The sequence below is a fragment of the Erpetoichthys calabaricus genome, chromosome 2, assembly GCF_900747795.2.
Source record: "Erpetoichthys calabaricus chromosome 2, fErpCal1.3, whole genome shotgun sequence".
Taxonomy (NCBI): Eukaryota; Metazoa; Chordata; class Cladistia; order Polypteriformes; family Polypteridae; genus Erpetoichthys; species Erpetoichthys calabaricus.
This window is the reverse complement of record NC_041395.2, coordinates 6730555-6755837: the sequence shown is the minus strand read 5'-3', so window position 1 is coordinate 6755837 and position 25283 is coordinate 6730555. Positions and strand designations below refer to the sequence as shown.

The 25283-nt window shown below is 38.7% G+C and overlaps 1 protein-coding gene across 2 annotated transcripts in view; it reads left to right on the top strand.

The window, feature by feature from the left end:
- Positions 1–331: 331 nt before the first annotated feature.
- Positions 332–25283, top strand: part of LOC114669436 (butyrophilin subfamily 1 member A1-like) — a 51948-nt gene continuing 26996 nt past the window's right edge. Inside the window, exons 1-2 of one of the 2 annotated variants that reach the window (XM_028825660.2) lie at positions 332–470; positions 14929–14974. In XM_028825660.2, coding sequence (XP_028681493.1) covers positions 14959–14974 — 16 coding nt within the window. In that variant the 5' untranslated portion in view covers positions 332–470; positions 14929–14958. Of the gene's footprint in view, positions 471–14237; positions 14548–14928; positions 14975–25283 lie in introns of those variants that run through there. The other variant, XM_028825661.2, reaches the window with a different exon arrangement.

Below are 25283 nucleotides of genomic sequence, written 5' to 3'. Positions count from 1 at the left end.
AAACGCCCTATTAGCCGTGGGGACACGTAACGTTCACGCTAACTCCGTTTATGTTTCTTTCGGATAGCGGCGCTAAGATAACGGGTTTTTGCGAAGCGTACTTTCGGGTTCAAGAACGCCCGATTTCTTGAAGTTACATATAACATGCATCCTCACAACTTCGAAAAGTGACACCTTTATAATAATGAATTGCTATTTATATAGAAAAAGACTTAAAGATCAAACAACGGCGTCTTACTTGCTGAAATGTCGGACTCCTCAACTCCCGCGAGCTTGTGGGTTCCTTTTGTGACGTCACGCCCTGTCGACAGTCGGGGAGGAGCCAATATCTGAGCGGGAGGTGCGTGCCACGCGCCAGATGAGTGCTGGGTGTGCGGGTGCTGACAGGCTTTGCTATTTTCACTTTAAAGTACTGAAGCCGTCAGCCCGGCGAGATTTGTCTAACCGTAGAATGTCCGAAAGAGCAACAGGTATCTTTTCTTTTTCTGCACTTTTTTTACGCTTTCTTAGAGCATTTATTTTTCTTAAACTTGCGAAAGGCGTGCATTTTGCCAGGAAGTACTTAAGTAACGAGACGAGATTGTTTTTATTTAAAAGGCGACGTGTAAAAATATCAATATCAGCCTCGTTAAGTTTGCTCTTTTAATTCATACTTATAAGCAGAACAAATGTGTAAACGGCTTTTTAATGTTTGGTAATTTTCAGTTGTAGATAGTCCTTGGTATAAAACGTACCCTGAACGTACTGATTTGTTTGAATGTTTAAAATTGCAAAAGCCAATTACACTGAAAAAAATGGCATGTTAGATTAAAATAAAAAAGTATGCACAAAATAAAATTGCTTTGCTTATAAAATACATGTATTTATATTTATGTAACTGTATATTATAGAATACATGTTAAATATTAGTACAATATAAAGTGCAAAAATTGCTGCTTGGCACCTTCTTTCACAAAATAATTTTTTTTAATTTCAAACAAACAAATTTGCCAACTGCATTGTATTGTATTTGGGTGTATCATTTATTTCTCTGTATTAATAGTATTTATCAGGTTGAGCAATGTTATGATAATATTAATGAACTGCAATACTGAAAGTAGTTGACCCGTCACGAAAGTCAGAACTTTTTCTTTCTTTTTTTTATTTTAAATACGTAAACGTACCTGCACTAAGCGAGTAAATCTAGACAACTTAATAGTACATTTAGTGACTTGTGACGGTAGTTAGTGAGCACAGTTAGATAAAACATTAAAAGAGAATACAAGGAAAAATGCAAAACGGAGTAACATTTGTCTGTGTGATTAATTGTTTTAAGTGAATATCTGAATATTACTCGTGTGTGTGTGTGGTTTTTTATTTTTTCATTTTTTAACTATTTCACTAACCTTTTACTCTTAACTGGCGACAATAACTCCGACATACAAACTGTTGCTTCTTTGAAAGTCACATGACTTGACCACCAAGTTATCCAACTTCTGCTGACGATGAATCCGCTTGGTGTGTATTAATTTCTGGTGAGGACTAAATATAACTATTTTGACTTCTACCTAAATGACTGAAATTAGTATATTGTGCATCCCACAAGATTCAATAAATTAAACGCGATCGAGTTATGTTCAAAAGTGGAACATAAACAATACATGTAATATAGAGTAAATTCATTTTTGTAAATGTAACAACCTGCCATCTCCCTTTTTTCAGTGTACATGGATATTGTACAACGCTGTTCAAATGTTCATCATCTGCTTCGTTTGTTTGTGTGTGTTTTATATATTTTTTTTGGTCTGTATGTTTCAGACATTCTCCGTAAAACGAGAGAGAGCTTAAGAAATACAAACTCTGACGACAATGTTGGTGACCTTCATAAAGAATCCTAAGCAGTTCAGTATAACTTCTTTACATCAGAATTTGTAATAAAAATTCCAGTTGGGGGCCACACTGGGTTATATTAACATTCTTGTGGCCCGACTCTTGAACATAAATCGCAATCCGTATGAACACACAAAGATAGCATTTCAGGGGATTACTAACTGTTCACTTGTCTTATATATAAACGTCTATGCACGGAAGTGTGTGGGTGTCTGCCCTGCCCAAAACCTCCTAGGAGAGAGACGCTCAGAGTAGTTCCTTTCAATTACCTGACATCTCTACAGTTCATTTTTTTTCCCGACAACTTCCATAGTTTCTAGGACCCTGTGCATTTTACAGCATGGGCTTACATAGCTAGTTATTCATATATGCCTTCACATGTATCAGATATGGTATCTGAAGAAAAGTGGTGTTATATGGGATACCCCCCCCCCCCCTTTTTTTTTTTTTTTTTTTAAACTCTAAACCAGGGGTCCCCAACTCCGATCCTGGAGGGCCCCAGTGGCTGCAGGTTTTCATTCTAACCCTTTTCTTAATTAGTGACCAGTTTTTGCTCCTAATTAACTTTTTTTGAATTAATTTTATTTGACTTGCTCTTGAAGACTCAGGCCCCTGAATTGTTTCTTTTTACTTAATTAGCAACCAAATAATAATAAGATACAAAATTAATCAAAACATGATCGGGAAACTGTGTCTGTCCATCATGTAATATCTGAAAATAAATAAAGGTGAAGGTCTCAGGAATGATGACCTGCTTAGTCCCCAAAACATTTTAACAGAACACTTAGAGAAAATCCACAATTTTGGAAATGTCTGCTATTGCACAAAGAGAGCAGCAACAAGTCTTGGACTTAAAGAACAAGTTTAATTAACAACAAGAATTGGTGCCTAATTAAGCAACTGGTTGGAGTGAAATTGGTTGGAGTTTGAGGCCCTGACTTAGTTGGTCTTCTGTTGGCTCACTCACTTCATATTTCATTTCTGTTTGGGTGTCATTTAAGGAAAGAAATGAAGGAAATTCAGGGAAACATATCTTAAAAAAACAAGTCAATTAAAATTAATTCAGAAGTTAATTAGCAGCCAAAAAGGTCAATAATTAAGAAAATGGTTAGAATGAAAACCTGCAGCCACTGGGGCCCTCCAGAACCGGAGTTGGGGATCCCTGCTAAATTCTGAAATGTTGAAATCGGGCCATCATAATGTCATTCATATTTTTGTCAGTATAGCTGCAATTTTTGATAGTATTCAGTGGCATTCTGCATGAAAAAGGAAGTCTCCAAAGTTTTCTCAGATGGATTTAATGTATTTATTTATTTACTGTCAATGTAATTGATTTTGATAGCTAAAACATTACTGGTCCCCAGGACGAAATTTGGCTTTTACAAAAGCTTTTAAAATAAATATGTAGACACACATACACCAGAATAACAAAAAAGGAAGAAAATTTACAAAGAAAGAAAATCTCCTTCTGTCAATATAATTGATTTTTGAGCATACTACTTTTTCTAATAAAGTACAGTTTGCCCAGTGTTGTTTCTTAGTATAGTTTCTTAGTAGAGTTATAAATATCTGTTTAATAATAATCTTCATCATACAGATCTCCTCAATATTACTGTAGATGTTATCTAGGACAGCAGAGTGGAGTAATGTTAGTAATGCTGCCTTACAGCTCCAGAAGAATTGGTCTTAATACTGGCCCAGTTAATGTCTGGCCATATATATATTAAAAAAAAAAATTATATATTTTCTCCAGCTACTCCATCCCAAAGACAGACATGTTAAGTTAATTGGTGTGTCCAAATCAGACTTGTGTGTGAACTATGCAGTGCTGATTCTTGTTTTGTACCTGATGCTACCAGAATAGATTATAGAAAGTGAAGGAGAAATTTTAAATTTCTTTTACTTTATTATATACTTTATTATATAACCGCTTATTTGTCAATCTATCTACAGTGCCTATAAAACGTATTCACCCCCTTGGAAATTACACCACATTGGATTACAAATTATTTAATTTGCCTGTTTTGACACTGATAAATAGGAAAAGACTCTTTATTGCCTAATTGCAAACAGATCTCTGCAACATGGCCTAAATGAATTAAACATATAAAACAGAAAATAATTGAACACAAGTTTTCACTCCCTTCAAATCAATGTTTAGTAGACAGCAGCCATAACAGCATTGAATCTATGTGCACAGGTCTGTCTCCCTATCAGCTCTGCCATTTTTCTTTGTTCTGTCAGGTGTCATGGAAATCTGAATGAACAGCCTCTGTCAAGTCCAGCCAAAAATTCTCAGTTGGATTGAGATCTGGACTTTGACTCAGCCACTCCAGGACATTCACATTGCTTTTTATTCCATTCCTCTGTAGCGTTGGCTTTATGTTTCAGCTTGTTGTCTTCTCCCATGATGCAGGTTTTTGCAGATTTTTTTTGCCAATATTTTGCTGTATTAATTTTCCTCTCAAGCCTTCCAGAGTCTTCTGCAAAGAAGACTCTCCACATCCCGTTTCTGCCACCAGCATCCTTCTCGGTGGGGATGGTATGTTTTCGATAATTTATAGTGTAATATGGTGTTTAGTCTGATGGCCAAAAAGCTCTGTTTTGGTCTCATTACACCACAGAACATTGTTCCACCGGACATCCCGGTCTCCCATGTCCCTTTTGCTGAGATGTCCTGTGTGTTTTTTCCTTTGCCACTTTCCTGTAAAAAAGTTGTTGTCTGCAGTTTCTTCAATTTGAGCCACTGTAGTTCTCAACTGGCCTCCCTCACTCATCTTCAATTTTTGTGGACAGCCTGCTCAAGGAAAATTCCAGCTTTTCCATACTCTTTCCATTTCTTCATGATTGATTTAACTGGATCTTCAGTGTCTTGGAGATCTTCTTGTCTCCATTTCCTTACTTGTACTTTTCAAGGTGTTGCTTGGTGTTTTCGTTTGGAAATCCTACAGGTAGACAGAAATTAATTTGTCTCAAGTGGAAAAAAATCACTTTTACTGAAGCAGAATGATTAAATAAACACCAAAATTACTAAAAGGAAAGAAAACTTCTGACTTTGCTAAAGATAAAAGGAGAGCAGTAACAGTGAGCCATTATAAAGACATTTTGTTTTAGGCAAGAAGGAGTACAGTAGGGTTTCTTGACACACTTCTGCTGAAGTTCTCCAGGCTGGAATGTCAGAGATGGGATGTGTAGCATTGTAGGTAGTGGCAACCAGTTTTACTTTGCTTCTCTCTTACACCTCTAGGAGGACTGGAATCATCGGGTAATAGGGTCCTCTTTCCCCTTGATTTGCCAACCCAGCACTGATGCAGCTATGGAATGGCCAATGGGGGAACTGGCTTGTTGGCTGTGGTCTCTAGGACTCTGACTGTGTCTGGCTTGTCAGGCCATGGTTCTACAATTAGCCAATGGACTGATATTATTGCTTTTCATTTATATAAGTAGTTTCTAAATAATTTGTTTTGTGATTGTTTTTTAGTGAGTGGTATAATCTTTTTTTGCATCTTGCCCTTAGAGTTGTCGCAGTAGTGAGTAGCGTTGTGCAAGAACAAAGAAGTTGTATTTCTAAGGTGGGAATGATAGAATGGACATCAAGCTCTGTGAAGAGGATTACTTGTGTTCTGTTTTATGCGTTGTATTTACCCCATTTTTGACACCCATTGCACACCCAACATACCCGAAAGAAGGTCTCCCTCTGAATCTCCTTTCCCAAGATTTCTGCTATTTTTCTCCTTTCTCTTTTGGTTGGTGGGTGGGTGAGGGGGTCTTCTCTTCTTAGGGAGTCAAGGCTGGATGGCTGTCAAACAGGGCTTGTTAAAGCCCATTTAGGCATTCCTTGTGTAATTTTTGGGCTATACAAGAAATAAATTGTTGTTGTACTACCTCCAGTTGGTCAAGAGTGTGTCTCATAATTATATGACATGTGAAACGAATTGGCTTCACCAGTGATGGTTTAGGTGTGTCATGTTAAAGTAAATATTTGTGATCATTTTGAGTCTTATAATTGTAACAAATTTAGTCCATTTTCAGAGTTCTTTTTTCACCTTCACATTGGCTATGTTTACATTACTAGACTGAAGTGACTCAAAAGCAATTTGTTGCTTTAATGTGACTTTTTGGGGGGGGGGGGGGGGGGGTGCGGTGCACACACAGAAATCCGTTCTTTTCAAAACAGATTCAAGTCACTTTTATATGCGGTTCTAGATCCGATACATATATACATTATCACTCTTTAATATTGTTCTTTATCAGTATGCTGCTGCTGGAGTATGTGAATTTCCCCTTGGGATTAATAAAGTATCAATCTATCTTATCTATCTCTATCTATCTGATCTGTGGCCATGCAACATTAATGAGAACATTCAGATAGGAAATCATGTGTTTGTTGTTTTGCCTGTACTCATGGTCTTAGTGCTGTGGCCATAGGTCAGCACTAGCAGTGGCAAAACAACAATGGAGGAGATCTACAGCTGTGATAACAGTCATGGCCCCACCATTGCAGGCTCCTTTTTATTACCCAGAAATCTCTTGGTCTAACAGTGCCAACCATAGCTGCTTTATCGACCTAAACATGTACAGCTGACGAACTTCCACCCTCCAGAATAAAACCGTGTATACATCAGCTCCTACATCGCCAGTTTTGTTAGTTTTAAAACTTCATTCAATTTACCTCGGAAGTTGAATGTTGGAGCTGGGAATGGCGTCACACCCTAGTTGTCTGTGTTTTAGTAAAACATTTGGCATTACCAATATGGATGCATCCAGGGATACCTTTGTTGTTCTTGCTCCATTGGAATAAGTGGCAGCTGATACCAATGCATTATGCAGTATTTTGCATATCCAAACATTGTAGCAACATATCCACAGATAGAAGGTGCACAAGTACTGTGTGAATGACTGATATGATGAGGCACAAATAAATAGAAATGGTAATAATATAATACTACAGCTTTCGCTAAAGTTCACAGTCACCTTTTTGATGTCATAATCTGAAGTCCGACAAACTTGGACTTCACAGACCGACCCCAAATATCCGAGTTGGAAATCCATTTCAAGGGGTGTTCCAGTTGAAAATTCTGACTAGAAACTTGGAAATTCTGATTTCTCCCTTCATGTGGAATGCAGCATAATAATACCATGAGTGGACTCAAAAATGTGACGTTTGTTTTTTGTTGGTGAAGCAGATTGACTCATGCATAAACATATCAATGTGCACATCCATGCGGTTTTGGAGGACAGCTGTGCTCCCATTACAGTTAGATGCAGGGCACTTGTACTTCTGAATATGAAACACCATGAATCGGAATTCAGGAGCAATGAGGTATGAAACATGAATGTAGCAAGAGTTTTTTTTCTGTTACATTAGTGTCAAAAAAGCCAAATTAAATCTACTTTAAGTGTTAAAAATAATGAAACTTGAAGAAATCTTAGGGGGTGAATACTTTTTAGAGTCTATCTATGTATGTATGAATGTATTATATATACACCAAATTTATTTAAGTTTTATTGAAAAAATTTTGAACAGTTTTTCAGTTTGAGTTTTTAACTGGTTTATTTATATTTTAAGTTTAGTTTGACCAACACAATTATAATTTTCACAATGATTTTTAAAGTTGTTGATCCTATTTAAAAGAAAAAAAAAAGTTTCCAATAAAAGTTTTTTTTTTTTTTTTGTTTGTTTCTTGCTGATGTCTCCAGCAGAATACGTTGACACCAATGAGTTGTGAGCTTTGTAGCATTTAAAGTGAGTGATTAATAAAGATTCCATGTTAATAACTGTGTATCAACAAAGAATGTCAGATGAAGATCCAGGAGAGGAAGTGATAAATGATCACCCCTTACAACATGGCGATGAGCCCATACTGAATGCAATTTTGGGACTAGAAGATGAAGAACCACAAGAAAGTCATCATGTCGGACAGCATGGAGATGGACAGGTTGCAGATGTCGAGTATTCTCCTGAGCAGCATTTGCGTCGTCCTGAAAATCATCATAATCGGCCTTTGAATCCAGAAGCATGAAAGGGACAACCTCAGCTAAACTGTGAAATACAATATGGGTTAATAGGAAACACATAGAACTCATCATATGGGCAGCTACAGGAGAAACCTGCAGTGATGTGTATGTCTGGATATTTGTTGCCTTGTATTTTCATGTATTGTAATATAAAATAGTTTTATCTACTTTCATAAGTCATAATGGTCTTTAATAAATAATTACTTAATCCAAATTTTGCAAATGATCATTTTTTATATTTCTTTATAGCAATAGAGTGTTGTCCCGTGTTACCCATAGATTGATACAGGAGAAAGTAGGGTGAAATGACACCTTTTATTGGCTAACTAAATAGACTACAAATGCAAGCTTTTGAGGCAGCTAAGGCCCCTTCATCAAGCAAGGTGTAACCTGATGAAGGGGCCTTAGCTGCCTTGAAAGCTTGCATTTATAATCTATGTAGTTAGCCAATAAAAGGTGTCATTTCACCCTACTTTCTCCTATATATCTTTACATGTACTGCTGGCTGATATGTTTTTTTGGGTTAAGTTCTAATAGTTGTTTCTGCAAGGTGGACAGACAACATTGAATTTGCCCTTGTGAGTCCTTTTAATGACAGCAGAGTTTTTCAAATTTTTGTTTTGTCTGTACTACATTTGGCATTTAGCCGTTAATGATCAATGATACTTTCATCTGTGACAATAGCAAGCATATCTCTAGAGCAACATTTTAGTTTGAGTAAAGTGTTCACAATTTCGAGAAATGCACAGTATGATTTTAGGGGATTAGGGGATACACTTCAACTTGTTCTACAAAATGTTTCAGAAACCATTGTTTTGTTCCAAGATGCACCTTCCATCATATATGCATTAATGTGTGTCATCAGTGATGTTCCTGTAGTCAACCCATGTTTCGAGTCTTTCAGTGCCATACACTGTCATGCCTGGGTTGATCATGTCCCTACTTGCATTCCAGCTGTAACCTCTGTAAATATGTGGACACTTGAGGGCGCTGTTGCCCTGTGAAACCCAGCAGACCGATGCAGACACTGGTTTAAAAGCACACAGAAGTATTTTAATTTTCTTCTTCAATGTGCCCCAAAGCACCTCCACCACCATAAATCAATAATCACAATAACAATACACTACAATAAAGCAATCCTCCACTCCCAGCAGCTCCATCACACACCTTCCCAACTCTGGCTCAGCCTGCTGGGTCTGCACCAGTCCTTTAAATAGTCCTTGACCCGGAAGTGCTCCTGTCCTTCAGTCCATGTGATTCAATAGCACTTCCGGATCAGATGAAGCCTTATATTTTTCTTCAGCCTGGAAGTACTTCTGTTCTTCCAACCCCCGTGACTTGGGAGTGCTTCCGGGCTATAGGGAAAATAAAAATCCCTGCATCTCCCTGCAGCATCACCTGATGGCACCCACGGCACCCAGCAGGGCTGTGAAGTCGAACTCCATCTTCCCATGATGCCCTGCGGGAATCCAGGGCACCTCCATGCTGCAAGGAGGACTCCATTTAGCGGCCTGGATGTGTTGGCCGGGATAAGCTGCCGGCCGCCTCTCACACCTCCCATGGATCGTCTCTTTTGATCCATAGACACCTAGTGGTTTTCTCAGCCACAGCTTTTATGGCTCTCTCTCTTTTATTTTCTTTTATAAAGCCTATCCTATTATCTTATGCAGAGTGTCCAACCCGCAAAGTCCTGACAGCCTACTGCCATTGGCTCACAGAAAGTCTGGCAACCACTAATCTGACTTCTCTACAAGCTTCCAGTATCATGCTGTTCTCCTTTCACTTGCATCTCGTGTGTGTTCTTCCTAGAACACTGCAAGTTTGAACATGATCAACTATTTGGTGCCCTCTGAAACGGTGATCCTGTCTGGCTGAAGTGTTGTGTATGTGATCTGGAAATCTTAACAGCTTGCTCAGATCTTCTGTGATCTGCCAGTCAAAGGCTGTAATAAGGAGACCAGGTCGAGATTTTGGCTGAGCGTGGGGTTTCTCTGCTACCTTGATGAAGTTCTTTAGTAGGCAACAGTGCCTGCGGGTGTGGATTGCAGTGTTAAGTCAGCTGCTTTTATCTGGGACATCATGACCTTGCTTAGATTCCATTCTAAAATTTTTCTTATGCCATAAAGGCAAAAACTGCATACAGATAAACAAATCAGATTTATAAAACCATATGATCGGCAGGTACCACAACAAGTTCTTTTATAAATCTCAGACAAACTTCAAACTATGCACACTTGTATGTGCTTTTAGCCATGCCCTGTCAGCTCCCATCAGTAATCATGTATGGCTCAAAAAAAAAAAAAAAAAAAAAAAACACACTTTTTTTTTTTTTTTGAATACTCACTATATAAATTTGGCCATGTTCTTGAGTGTCTGTTCCTTGCTGAGAGAGGCTCCTCCAGCAGCCCTTTACTTTTAAACCATGGGAGAACAACGAGAATGAAACTTCAGTGAATATGAACTTTACCAAACGTCAGTAATAGCTCGAGTTTTAAGAGTGGCTGAGGTGAAACCAAGGCAACAGTTAATGTAAATATGTTAATAATCAATTAATTACAGTAGGTGCAAGGTGAGGCAGCAGTAGCATTGTTATCTCGTAGTTAGGAGTCTGGGAGTTGCATCGTGGGTGCTTTGGTCCATGTGGTTTTGCTCCAGTTTTTTTTCCCCTCCACAGTCCAAAGTCATCTGGGAATTGTGAATTGGCAATGCTACATCATCCCCTGATTTGTGTGTGTGTGTGTGTGTATCCTGTGATGAGCTGGCGCCTTGTCCAAGGACTGTTTCTGCCTGCATCTGTTACTTGTTAAGAGAGCCTCCTCCAGCAGCCCTTTGCCCTGGATAAGATGGGTTTAGAGGATTGATGGATCAGTGAAGACTTGTTATCTCTCCCACATTTGTTGTACCTCTGATGATCTCATTTCATATTGTATTTTATTTATTCATTTATTTTTTTATTTATGTATGTTTTCTAACTCCACACTTCGATCTCCGCATTCTCATTTCTGCCACATCGATACTTTTCCTGCAGTCTCTTTACTGCCCATGTATCCGCTTCTGTCACACAGTACTCCTGATCCCTTCTTACAATTGTTCCATCCATATTGCACTCTATGGGTTATCTCTGTATGTAATTCTCCATCTTGGCTGCCACTAATCCTAGATATTAAATGTATCCACTCATTTCAAGAGCCCCCTCTGCAGGCTAACTTCCTGAATCCTGGTCATCATTAAACCTCATATAGTTTGTCTTCTTCCTATTTATCTTTGACCTTCTATTTTATAAAGCCCTCTTCCAACTTGCTTTCCACTTTCTCTTTTCTGGTGCTTCACAACACAATGTCATTAGCACAAAGCCTGCACCAAACCTGTCTCTTTGATGAAGCAAATAAATAATGGAACACTCCTACTTTCAAATCTGTTAACTAGGTCGTACCTGAATGTTGCGCTATGCATACATTTTCTAATTTCATAAAGTGCTTATTTTGTTATAATTAAAATGCATATACAAACATAAAAACACAAATGTTTTCTTTCATTTAAATCATGTTAATGGTATTTGTGTCAGTTTTCGTGGTGATAAGTGTCTCAAGCTGATTTAGACATCCTAGAGCCGACATTACGAGGGGGGACCCAAAAGAAATGAGACTGACCTCCGTGTGGCTGGACGGCGAGTGGAGGGGCTTGGATCAAGGTCAGTGCTTGTTCTCTCATCCCTTGCCTCTGTGAAATGATCTCACGTGTCATGCAGCTGTTCTTGTGACCCTGTTGAAATTGTGATGTCGAATTTCACGGAACAAAGAACTTGTTTGAAATTTTGTTTTCTACTTGGCAAAACACCAACGGAATCATTCCAAATGTTTCAGATGGCTTTCAAGGAAGAAGCTTTGAGTTGGGGGAGAATTTTCGAATGGTTTTCCTGCTTCAAAAATGGAAATTTAAATGGACAGACTTCAAGCAGCCGGAACAATGAAAACATTACAAAAATCCATGAAAAAATAAATGAAGACCGTCGTTACACAATTGATGAGTTGTCAGAAGCTACAGGAGTAACATGGAGCTCAGTTCAGCGCATTTTGACTGAAGACCAAATTTGTCCCCCGTCTGCTAACAGATGACCAGAGGAACACTAGACTCAATGTGTGCAAAGACTTGAAAATGGAGATTGAAAGTGACCCAGACTTCTTGTCCAGGGTCATAATAGGTGACGAGAGTTGGTGTTATGGGTACGACCCTGAAACGAAACAAGCATTGAGCCAGTGGAAGAATCCTGATTTCGCCAAGGTCCAAAAATGCCAGACAGGTGAGATTAAACATGAAAACGATGCCGATTTGTTTAAACATCTTTGACATTAGAGATACAGTATTGTGCACAAGGCATTCATTCCAAGGGGTCAGACGGTCAATCAAGAGTACTATCTGGGGGTCTTAAGACAGCTGAGAGAGAGAGAGAGTGCAGAGGACAAGGCCAGAATTGTGGCAGTCAGGCAAATGGCTACTTCTCCATGACAATGCTCCGGCACACACAGCATTGCAAATTCGCCAGTTTTTGACCAGTCAGTGCCCCCCACCACCATCCCCCCCCCCTTTACTCTCTGGACTTGGCCCCCTGTGACTTTTTCTTGCTCCCGAGAATGAAAAGGGACTTGAAAGGGCACTGATTTAACAGTGTGGAGGACGTGATCACTGCTTCGATGACAGTGCTAAATAGCATCCCAGTTGAGGACTTCCAAAAATTGTTTTGATCAGTGGAAAAGGAGATTGGACAAATGTGTGTCTTCCAATCAGGAGTACTTTGAAGCAGACTAGTAAATTTTTTTTATATATTTTAGACCTTTTCAAAAGCAATTATCTTTTTTTTTTTTTTTTTTTTGGGTCCCCCCTCATGCAACGACCATCTCACAGAAATCACAAGGTCCCTGTTCCATTATAGGTTTAAAACAACTGGATTTATAAAATGGATGGATGGACGGCATTAGAAAGTGACTGACATGTCACTGAAATATATTAATAAACAAGATTTTCTGTTCACTTCATTGTCCCGCCACTTGGAGTCTCTAACATGGCAACACCAAAAAAGCCTGCAAAGGACTCCTGGATGGTCAAAGCCTTCTGTAAATTTGAGGCTAATTACCACACCAAGTTCAAGTTTTATGAATTCTGACTTTAGTAAAAGTAATGGCTTTCTACAACTACAGCTTATTTTTTTTGTATATCACGCTTCACTGAATGCAAGCGTAGAGCACTGTGAACAATTCTCAGTTACCCTACACATATAGAAAATGCTAATGATGAAATACAGAAGTGGCACACATAAAACATGCAGATTTGTTAAAGCACACAGAGAATAAGGTAGACACTATTTAAACAAGAATGGAAACCAGCAATAGCTGTCCATGAATTCATAGGTGAACTACTGCCAGTTGACAACAGAGGAGATTAAAATTATAAAAAATAAAGTGTAAAACAGTCATTGTTTTATAGATGAGGTCCCCTGAGGTGGCACCAACGGTAAACCACCTTGTCCATGTGCCCTCAGGCACTTTGTAAGGAGGTGTTCCAATAACATGCTGTCTTGCTCTTTCCATAGATAGAGAGGTTCATAGGACTCGGGAAGGGTGTCATAGACTACTTTGACAAGGAACTGAATGTGATGAGGTCTACAATCTAAAGAAAAAGAGACAAAGAGTTGGGGCACCACCTTGGTGTCCCTATATCATTGAAGGTTTTGAAAGACAACAGAAACATGCAGTGATTGTGGAGATGTCCTCTCAGATGCAGGTTCAAGACAGAACTGGAAGCAAAGATGACTGGCTTCTGAGTTATGTGATCGTGAGGCAGGAAGGGTGGGTGCAGGCAGATGGACACCGAAAGTCATGTTAGCGATGGAGTGGCTGTCAATCATCCATTATGCAGAGGGAGGAGAAGAGAGGGTATTAGAACACAGTGCCAACCCCTGGTTTGGTGGGTAATTACCATCACCAAAGCCCTTAAGCTGCCTCCCACGTACATCCATGTTACAATCTAATTCTGTAATTGATAGGATTTGTCTAAACTCTCCCAGCTGGGTTTCCGTCTTTCTTCTTTGATTCAAGTGACGTCAAGTTAGGTTGATGTTTTTCTACCCAGAAGTGCCCTTTGGTTAAGCTGATTGTAGCCGTGTTCATGGTTCTGCTTATATCCTGTGATCAGAAATAATGAATTTTATCTTATTTTTGTAACTGTAAATGAACAGACTGTTTGTTTTTAATTTTGCTCTCGTTTAGAATTCTCCACTTGTCATTTCCTGCCAAACTGGTTATGCCGTGTGTGTGTGTTTCTCTCTCTCTCTCTAATTTACCTGCAAGGTTAAAAGAGGAAGAATGAACTTTCGTGAAAGCAATTACTTTTTGGCAGCGACTCTTGCATGTACAGCCCTTTTTAAAATGTGGCATAGCCCAGAAGACATTTGCCGTCTAGGTGCCCATCCCTTGCCTTTGGCTCACATAGGAGCAGGACTATAGCAAAAATTGTCACGGCTTGTAAACAGATGATGTGACTGAAACATTTCTTAAAGTAATCGTATAAACTTAGACTACCTCTGCAGAAGGAGCCCCAACAGCCAGGTGGACTGTAAACCTAAAAAGGCCTCAAGCTGATAAATTGAAGAGAATCTCTGTTAAGGTAAGCTGGTGTCAAAGCAGTGTGTCATAATATAGCCGTCTGAAAGCTAAGCAATAATTTAAACTTGTAAGTGCACCTGCATGGTTTTTTTTTTTTTTTTTTTTTTTTTTTTAGTCATATCTTACAGTAGAAATAACTGGAGTGTGTCTTTACTTTGTACAATAATTATTTTGAAAAGTACATTGATATCAAAATCTCTTTTGTTTTGACTGTTGACGATAATGAAGTGCTGTGACACTGTAAATGTAAGGTGTATTTGCAATAGTTGTGCCCAAACTGGAAAAGTCACTTTGTAACTAACCCATGTGCTTCTAATTATTTTGCTTTGCTCATACAGTGAATGTTTATACTGTCTACATGTATTTTGTGTTCCTTTTGTAGCAAAATAACAATAGGATTTAAGACTCAGAGATGAAATTAAGAGAAGGTAAGACAATGTCATTTATTAACACTAAATTAAGAACAATACTAAAATGCTAATGGGTTAAATGTAGTCCATCCGTTTTCATAATCTACTAAATCCAGAGTTGTGATAACAGGCTCAAGGTGGGAACCAACTTTGGACCGGGGGTCCAGTGCATCACTTGACATTCTTACTCATGCAATACCCTCCATAATGTCAGGGGCAAAGACATTTTTCCTTGATTTTTTTCCCCCTCTGTGCCACAGTTTTTAAAATTACAAATCAAACAATTCACACATGATTAAAGTTCACAATGCATGCTTTCACTGAAGGGGATGTGCATACATTTCGGACACAACACTGTTTTTTTCACGGCCCCCTCCATTCCAGGGCAGTATCATATTGGGACATGCCTATTAAAGCCATCATATTTGAGACTTAGTCACATATCCCTACAGGAGAAAGTAGGGTGAAATGACACCTTTTATTGGCTAACTAAGTAGATTACAAATGTAAGCTTTTGAGGCAGCTAAGGCCCCTTCATCAGGCGAGGTGTAACAAAGAAACTGAAAAATACTCTCGCTTATATTGGGACAGCAAAGTGATTTTTTTCTTTTATCTTAACAACCTTTTTGTTCAAATGTTAGCAAAATTAATAAACACCCTACTTTCTCCTGTATCAATCTATGATCAACACGGTACAACACTCTACTGCTTCACATACCCCTTTGCATGCAATGCCTGCTTGAAGTCTGTGATTCATAGACATCACCATGTGCTGTGGATCTACTCTGCTGATGCTCTGCCAAGCCTCTAATGCCTCCATCTTTAACTCCTGTTTGTTTTGAGGGCTTGCCCCCTTATGTTTTCTCTCTATATATAGAAGGTCTGCTCAGTTGGACTGAAATTGAGTAACTGGCAAGACCTTTTCCCAGAATTCCGCAGGCTCTTTTAAACTAACTATAATCTGGCCATCCTGTTTTGGTGGCTAACTGGTGGTTTGCATCTTGCAGTGTGGCTTCTGTGTTTCTGTTCATGAAGTCTTCTGCTGATTGTCATCTCTGACACATCCATACCTACCTCCTGAAGACTGTTTCTGATCTTTCAGGCAGGCATTTGAGTTTTTTTCTTTACCATAGTGAGATTTCTTCTGTCCTCAGCAGTGGAGGTCTTCCTTGGCTCACCAGTCCCTTTGTGATGACTGAGCCCACCAGTGTGTTCTTTCTTCTTCATGATATTCCAAACAGTTGATTTCGGTCATCCTAAGGTTTTAGTGATGTATTCAATGGTTTGGTTCTTGTTTTTCATTCTCATTGTTTGACTTTCATTGGCACAGCTTTTGTCTTCATGTTGAACAATGGCAACTACAGACTCCAAAGGGTAGACGCAAACCAAGGTATCTTATGAAGCCATGAAACACACCTGATAAATTTGCAAATAACTGTGATGACAATTGTCCAAAACATTATGGTACCCTGAAAAGGGGGGGGGGGGGGGGTGGCGTGTAGGAAAATGTTTCTCATTTCTACATGGGGTGACTGAAATGTATCCAAATACCCCTAAAGTGTACAATGTGGATTTTAATCTCATCTGAATTGTCTGATTTGTAATTTTAAACTGTGGAACAGAGGGACAAATCAAGGAAAAATAGAACTTTGTCCCAGACATTTATGGAAGATTATGAAGATCCCGGCGTTTTGCAGGTCAAGGAATCTATTAGTAATATTTATTGTTCTCGTTTGTTTTCACCAATGTATAAATATAATTCTCGTTTTCCCATGGTGCTGTATTTCTGTCTTATGGTCACTGCCATTCTGAGGTAGTTTTGTTAACAGTTGCTATGCTGTTGCTAAGCTTTACCACTGGAAGTGTTGGACGCATGATGTCAGTACCACAACAACATAATAGAGGTCAGTGTCTTACAAGTCCTGGTCATTGAAAATTTGGATTCATTAGCAAAATATATTTAGCATCATTCTTAATATAGTTTCTGAGATACTGGTTATGACTTTGTGTGACTGGTTTCCTACTTGTTTGGCTTATGATTTATCGCTCTGTTCTTTGACCATGACTCTGGCTGCAAGTCCTAATCCTTGTTTATTTAATATTTAGTCTTTGTGGTTGTGACCCCTGCTTGAATTCTTAATTATTTTTGTGTTATTTCCTGTGGCAGGCAGTGTGATTAAAGCTTTGAACTTCAAAACCTGGCGTTGTGGATTCAAATCCTGCTACTGAAACTGTGTGACCCTGAGCACGTCACTTCAGCTGCCTGTGCTCCAAATGTGACAAAAAACAAAAGAAATATAACATTTAAGATAAGTGTTATAAGTCACCTTGGACAAAGACATCAGCCAAATAATAATGTAGCACTAATATTAATTGACTCTTCTGTCCCTTTGACTTGCTCTGCTGTCCTGACTCCATCTGAGCTGCTGTCTCTCTCCATCCTGGCAGAAATAGTTGGCCAATTGAAACCTACAAGTACAAATTGTTCTTCTATTATTGTCCCCTTTTGGCTTCTTCAAGCAGACCTTTTTGGAGAGAAATATTAACGGTGAAATATTCCTGTCTGGCTTTAAAGCTCACCATAACACTTAATCTCCTCTCATTAATTCTGCATTCCTCATGCTCTTAGACCTTAATGCAGCTTTTTACATAGTGGAGCACAACATCCCTAATACCTATCTAGACCATGGGATTGTCATTAATGGTGTTGTGCTTGCTTGGTCAGGTCATATCTGACAGGCAGACGATTTTCTGTATGCCTTGATGACTACTCCCCTTCTTCATCTCCTCCCAAGGGTTCATTCTGGGGTTCATGTTCTTCTAATTTTTCCTGCTCCTCTAAGGGTATGTCTTTTAGAAATGGTGCTATCTCTTTCCACTGTTAATGCTGGAAGCACACAAATCTATTTACATTTGAAGCTTAGGAAATTCTCTAAAGTCATTATTTCATTGTGTGGGAGATGTTTAGTTTTGGATGTTGTCACATTTTCTTGAATTAATGTAAATAAAACCAAGATTGTGATTGTATAAAGGGAGTTCAGGAGAAGAAGTTAGATGTGGCAGAAATGAGAATGTTGAAATGGATATATGGAGTTACAGAAAAAGGACAGAATAAGAAATGAGACAATTAGAGGTGTAACAAAAGTGGAAGAAGGCAGGTAAGAAGGCTGAAGTGCTATCGACATGTTGAGGAGAGACAAATATGTGGGCAAAAGAATGATAGAAGGTCATGGGAAGAGAAAGTGAGGAAGGCCAAAGTAGAGGTGGATGGATAAAAAGTAAAAGACAATTTGAAGGAAAAGGGTCTGACTGAGGATGAGGTGCAGGACCAAACTGTGTGGAGAAGAACACCATATAGAAGTGGATGAAGAGGAACATGAAGAAAACCAAGATTGTGATTTAATGGCTCTCTGACCTCCATAGTACCTACAATTGTAATGTTAGTCCATTAGCTCCATAAATTAAATCCTGTGCTAGAAACAGAGGTGAGATCATTGATAGTGTAACCTCAAGTTGGATAGACATTAAAATTTTCTTATTAAAGCTCATTTTTTTTATTTCACCCAACTAAAAGTGTTAGCTAAACCTGAGCCTTTTTGTCTGTTGTTGATCTTGAAAAGGTGACTCATGTCCTTTATTTTTTCACCATTGAACTACAGTAACTCTTTATACTTTTGAAATGCCCAGCAATCCCATTCTCGACAACAACTTGTCCTAACTTCTGCAGCTAGACTTTTGACAGGCACACATAAATAAGTGTGACCATATATCTCCTGTTTTGGTCTCCCTTCATTGGCTTCCGGTTTGTTACATGGTTTAGATTTTTTTTTTTTTGTAACATTTAGTGCCTAAATGGTTTAGCACTCTTCTATCTCTCAGAACTTTTACACCTTTACATTCCATCTTGCCAGCTTAGGTCGTCTGATCGTATGCTCTTAGTAGTGGCAAAGCCATAACTAAAACTGGGTGGGCTTTTGCAATAGCATCTCCTAGGCTTTGAAACGATCTTCCTGCTTATGTCTGGGCCTTTTCAGTTTAAGGAAAATGACGATTAATAACACACCTGATTGAAGTATTCAAAATTACAAAGGAAATTAGTTCAGTGCATTGTGACTGCGACTTTAAAAGGAGTTCAACAAGAACACAGGGACACAGTTAGAAGCTTGTTAAACTTTTTACTGAGTTTTTCTTCACATGGAGAGCCAAAGATACATGGAATAAGCTACCAAATAATGTGATAGACAGTAGGACTTTCAAAACTCAACTTGAGGTTATTTTGGAAAAATTAAGTGGATTGGACTGGCGAGTTTTGTTGGACTGAATGGCCTGTTCTCATCGAGATTGTTCTAATGTCAGGTCTCAACAACTGTGACCATTTTTAAATCCAGGATGAAAATGCATCTTTTCTCTTTGGCTTTTAATTGGAATTGGTTCCTTTAATATTTTTATTGTGTGTTATGTCTTTTGTTTAACTCTATCCTGTCTTAAAAAGTTAGTTCTTTCTAACCTTATTTATTTTAATGTACAGCATTGTGGTCAGTGTTGGTTGTTTTAAATGTGCTTTATAAATAAACTAAATTAATAATTGCCCAATTCTGTTCTCTCTCTCTCTCTCTCAAAATGGCTGTCACTCTTTGCCAACTGTACAGTTGCCTTGCTTAAAGATGTCAGTCATATGATTTTTGAACTAGACAATAGCAATTTCCCACTGGTGATGGGTACTGGAGTCCACGGACGGTGCGACATATTAGTGTCTCTCTATTATAAAAGAAAATCGAGACAAGACTTTGGCCATGAAATTTTTTCAAGTCCTGCCCTCCTCTCAACCATTTACGACCACACCCACAGACCACTCACCTCTCATTCGTGTGAATGCTTTTGTCAGACACAGTTCCTACACTTTCAGCTCTTATAAATTTTTACGTTTTCCTCGGTTACATGGCAATGATGTAAAATTTTAACAGGCAGCAAGAAAGGTACTGTAGTACATCTTCTGCGGTTAACATTAGAAGACACCAAAGGAGATCTTGATATGCCATGTGTATTAAAAGATTTACAATTTCCTGTTAGAATAGCTTTTGTTATGACAATTAACAAATCACAGGGACAAACATTTGAAAAAGTCGGTTTATTTATTAAAGCGAAAGAAACGATATTCATTCACGGGCAGTTATATGTTGGGTTGTCACGATGTAAGTCCAAACACAGAATCAATATTCAATGTGATATTGACAAAAAGTTCATTCAAAAAGTTGTTTTTACTGAAGTTTTACGGTTGAGTGTAAGTTTAAGAAGTATTTGCGTGTTAATTTCAAAGCTGAATACAACTAAAGCATATAATGCAACGAATACCTCTAACACAATATGAAGCATAATTTACTTTCAATTTATTACATTTTACTATTTTTTGCTAAGGTTAATTACTCACTGTAATGTGAAATAGTTAGGTCTATTATGCATATGTAACAATTCCCCTGCCTGGGGGTTGGCAAGCGAAGCAAGCAGGGGGCAGTGCCCCCTAATTATATCAAAGAATATCACTTGGTAGGATAAATCTGTCACTATCCTCGAATTATTCTGTTCTTTTTATTTATTTTGAATTAATGTGTGATATTATTTTGAATTACTGTTGGCATCACAAAGCCTTTTTGTTTTGTTTGCTTCTTTTTGTATGTTTGCGTGTACGGTCGCTATGTCCCTTGCCAGTCATTCTCAGACTATAAATGATGTCAGCTTAGCATACATCTAGATAGGGATAGGTGATAAGATTCCAGTATTAGGATATTCACAAAGATGTCATTTCTTGTATTTAATTTTGCTTTTTAGGTCAATTTGCATGTGATGTTTAAAGTACCCACTGACATCATCCTTCTAGACTGTCTGTCTATCCTCATGAAGCTGCTCTGCTTCCCAGTGGACCAATTTTGCTGAAATGTAGCACATTTATTCTTCAAAGAAGTTGGCTTGGAAAGTTCAGTTTTCCCTGAGATATATCAGAGTGTGCTATACAATTTTATTTTTTCACATTTCAAAACGTTCCATTGAAAAACATTTGGTGAATTTTCAAATTATCGTAAAACTGAAAAGCAATCAGTTTGACTTCCATCAAGAATTAGCTTATTGTTTCAAGTTACTTTGAGAGAGGTCACTTCAACTTGTAGATTTTGTAGAGCAAAGATCTAGAAATGAATGTAAGAGGAAAGGAATTATGTAAGCATAGAGAGTGAACCAAACAGAGATCCTGTGTGGTAAATAAAATGGTGTACAGTTAATAACAAGCAATTTTTTTAAAAGGTGCTCATTCTGACTTAGAACTGACACATCATAGCACCAACCTTGATTAAAGAAGAATTGCACTCCACCAGAGTACGATAATGTGGTCTGCTCAGTACAGCTTGAAGCCAGGTAAATATAAGTAAGAGAGTCATTCTGCCTTGTTATAGTGAAGCAAAGCGCAGGTAATAAAGTCCATTTGGTTAATGCCTGCCATTTTGATGTGTATTAATGGGTACAGTTTGTAAAATTTGTTTTCCAGCGAGCACACATTAGACTGATCAGTTCCCGGCAATGGTTGTCATTATCCTCAATTCCTGTGGCGAAACCTGGACGCCAGTTTATTTCTCTCTGCTCCTCTCCTATCATGCTATCTGTTTAGCCACATGAGTGCCCGTGATTTACAACAAAGTTATAAGTTTGACAGATGCAGTTGTAATATCTGGAGGTTTATCAGGTGGCATCGTGCACCCAATATTCAGAAGTTCTTCCTGTGTATCTGTTGGAATATTAGAACAATCTAAACAATAACAGGCCATTCAGCCTAACAAAACATGCCAGTCCTGTCCACGCATTAGAATTTTTATAACAAGTTTTGATATGTCCTTAAGGTCCTACTGTCTTCCCCACTACTTGGTAACTTATTCCATGTGTCTATGGTTCTCTTTGTTGTGTGCCATTGCATAGTGGCAACAAATTTAAAACAAAAAGCCAGTGCTTCAAACCAAAAGGCTCGAGGTGGCTCAATAGCTTTTACTTGAATTGGACTTTGCTGACTGTGAAAGCTATTGAGCCACCTCAAGATTATTTGGGCTTCAATTGTAACTCTGTGTTAAAAAGAGTGTCATGTCATTTTCCAGCCCATTTACTCCAGACCAGGGGCAGCATTTGGTTGTGTTGCTGGAGTCTATCCCAGCTAGTCCAGGGTTAATACACACACAGGCCACTTTAGCATTACCAATGCTAATGGACCGTGGGAGGAAGCTGGGGCACCCACGCAGACATGGGGAGAACATTCAAACTCCACACACACACCATGGAAGACGGGTGTCCTTACTGCAAGTGCATAGCCCTACCACTCTGTTACCTTGCTGCCCTAAAAAGAGTATGTTTGTTGTAATTACTTTCCATTATCACATATTTTTCAATGTGGCACATTGTTACAAAAATATTTAATAAACAAAAATGTGAAAACTGACGCTTAGATAAACTAACCAAAAAACCGAAATCGGTTGTGTTGTGAAATTTTGCATACAAGTTAATAAATATTTTGTATGTCTTTGCTTTGTCTAAGTTACAAATGATGTAATATTAGTGTTACATTATTGATAATAACAGTAATGGGGGGGGGGGGGGGGTGCCTCAAACAAGTTTGGTAAGTGTTTCTCTGCTAAAGTCTCTCTCTCAAACCCCACAGGAAAGCCAGGCTGCCTAACCGCCATGCTTTACCTTAACTCTTTTAGGGCTAATTTTTTTTTTTTGTTTCTTTTCTCCCAGGGCTGAATATTTTTCCAAAAGCTAACATTTTTTAAAAAAGAACACAAAGCAATTGTTTAACATATCAAGTCAACAAAAAATATTTCCTTTTGACAAATGTTACTGTCTTGCATGTTGTATGAGCCTGCATACTCTATGATTTCACATACATATCACATACATTTTACACAGCAAAGTCTGATCTCGCTCAAAGCAGCCAATTTCAGTCATTGCCACATTGCACTCCTTACAATATGTGTTGCTTTGGTGCCTATTTTTCAATTGTCTGTTGCTGCATTTTCTCACATATATTGTTAGTGTGTACTGTAGAGAGACAAGTCACCCATTTGCCATTGTGCCATGCCACTGCCACCAAGTTTTCTGCCTGCATGAAAACCGTATTGTCACCTCTTTTCATCTTCTGAAACTTTATGAACTTTATGTATGGCATTATAGTCTGGCTCACCCCATGGGATTTGCTTCTGTTTATTACAGAAGTGAATAAAACTTTGCAGCAGCACGTACCTAAGCCACCAGGGGACAAAACACGTTTGTACCAATGCTCCCTGAAGTTATATCACCAGTTCTGTCCCATCTCCTCTATTTGTAATGCCACAGCGCGCTTCATCTCGTCTTTCGTTGTGGGTTTCCACTTTGAAAAACGAGAATGCGATGCAAATGCAGCCCGTGATTCAAAAAAAATCTCTGCCTACCTGTTTGTCTCGTCTGACAGTAGCTGAAAAGCAGCATCAGGAGAGAGCAGCCTGAAGTACAGCAGCTGGTGATCTGTCGTGTCCAACAGCAAGCCATGCCATCTTGTAAACTCCGGTAGCCAGATAGGCTCTCAACAGATCAATGTCTGTGTATTTATCCCATGCAAACCTTGCCGTAGATGCATCGGCTGCGCGAAGGCACTCAACTGGCAGCAGATCCGCTGGCGTGGCATCGGCTGGTGTCTGATCAGCTGATGCCTGCTTCTCACTCTCTTGCTCGATCTCCTGATCACTGCCAATAAAATCCGATTCTGAAAAATCAAGAGTCTGACTCCGCGATAATGCGCAAAACATCGTTTGCCAAGTGTTTTCTTTTCTGCACTTGCTTCGCTGCCTTTTCACATGTCGGTGCCATCTTGCCATTGTTTACATTTCGCAACTCACGCACACGCAAGGTTTAGTTGCCGAGTCAACGAGTCTAGCATTCCTCCAAGCACAAAGGGAATGCCTGTGACGTGACAGTGAGATTTGTCGCCATTAACAGCTGATTGTCGCCCCCTATCCCTGGATGTCGACTTTTGTCGACATTCGCCTTCAACCCCTCCTGTCGACAAAAGTCGACATCCGCCCTAAAAGAGTTAACACATGGTTTGGAGGGCAGGTGTGAAGGTGTTCTGTTCTCCCATTGGTCTGAAGTATGGCTGTTTGGAATTGGCTTGTATCAGAAGCCTTTAAGTACCTCGATGCCCAATTGGCTCTAGGGGTTGGACAGAAAGCCTATAAATTTGCTTGCTTTACCTAACTTACTTTCTCTTACAAAACTGATGAAAGACCATCTCACACCATGAACTGAAAAGGACAACACAATGAAAAGCACAGCTCGGCAGCCATATTGAGACAGGCATGCGGCCTGCTCTGAAGAAAGCTGACTAAAAATGAGGCCTTAACTAGAGACATTTTAAGTAACTAACAAGTCTGTGTGCCACCTGAAACTTTATCAGGTTGTATGGTTGCCAATATTCAAATGTATTTTGCATATTGTTATTTATGAATATTATCAGTAATACATTATTTTAATTATAACTTAATTCCTTGTCTTTTACTACATGTAATTGCCTTAGGTTATAGATGTAGAGGGGAAGGTGGGGAGAAGTTATATGGTACAATACTTTATAAACCGTGGTAAGTCTCTGAGATTTGAGGCATTCTGACAAAGGCTACATATTAATAATGCAAAAGGGAAAAGTAGAGTAATAGATAGATAGATAGCTATGCCATATTGGCATTTTCTAAGTTGTTGATTTTTGTTTCTAATGTCTCTAGCTTTGTATTTTAGCTTTGGTTTTTGGGACACATTTGGCTTTACCGTTATGTTCCTTGTCATTTTGATTTCGACCCAAAGCTTGTGATTGACTTGCGCCTATTTCACAGCTCTTGATCTTCATCTCTTATATATCAGCCCGTCATCTTTGTCCATAAAATTAGTCGCTCTGTATAGGTTATAGCAGTCGATGGTGTGCATTTGTGAAGCTGTTCAGCCAGTGTGACAAACCCACCGTTTCATTCAAACTAGTCCACCTCTCACTCTGATTAAATTAAACAGATTTTATTTTGTCTTTAGTCACTGTGGCAGGCTTTGTGTGCATGAGAGCTGACGACCAATGAATGTTCATCCAGAAGTATAATGCAAAGAATGCAGTGTTGTTGTTGTTGTTAGGTGCCATCAGGTTGATTCTGACTCGTAGCGACTCTGTATACAACAGATTGAAAAACTGCTCAATCTTTCCCCAACCTCAGAATTTCTGACAAACCGGACCCCATTGTTTTTGTCTTTTTCGTTGTCCTTCCACATTACCAGGCATGTT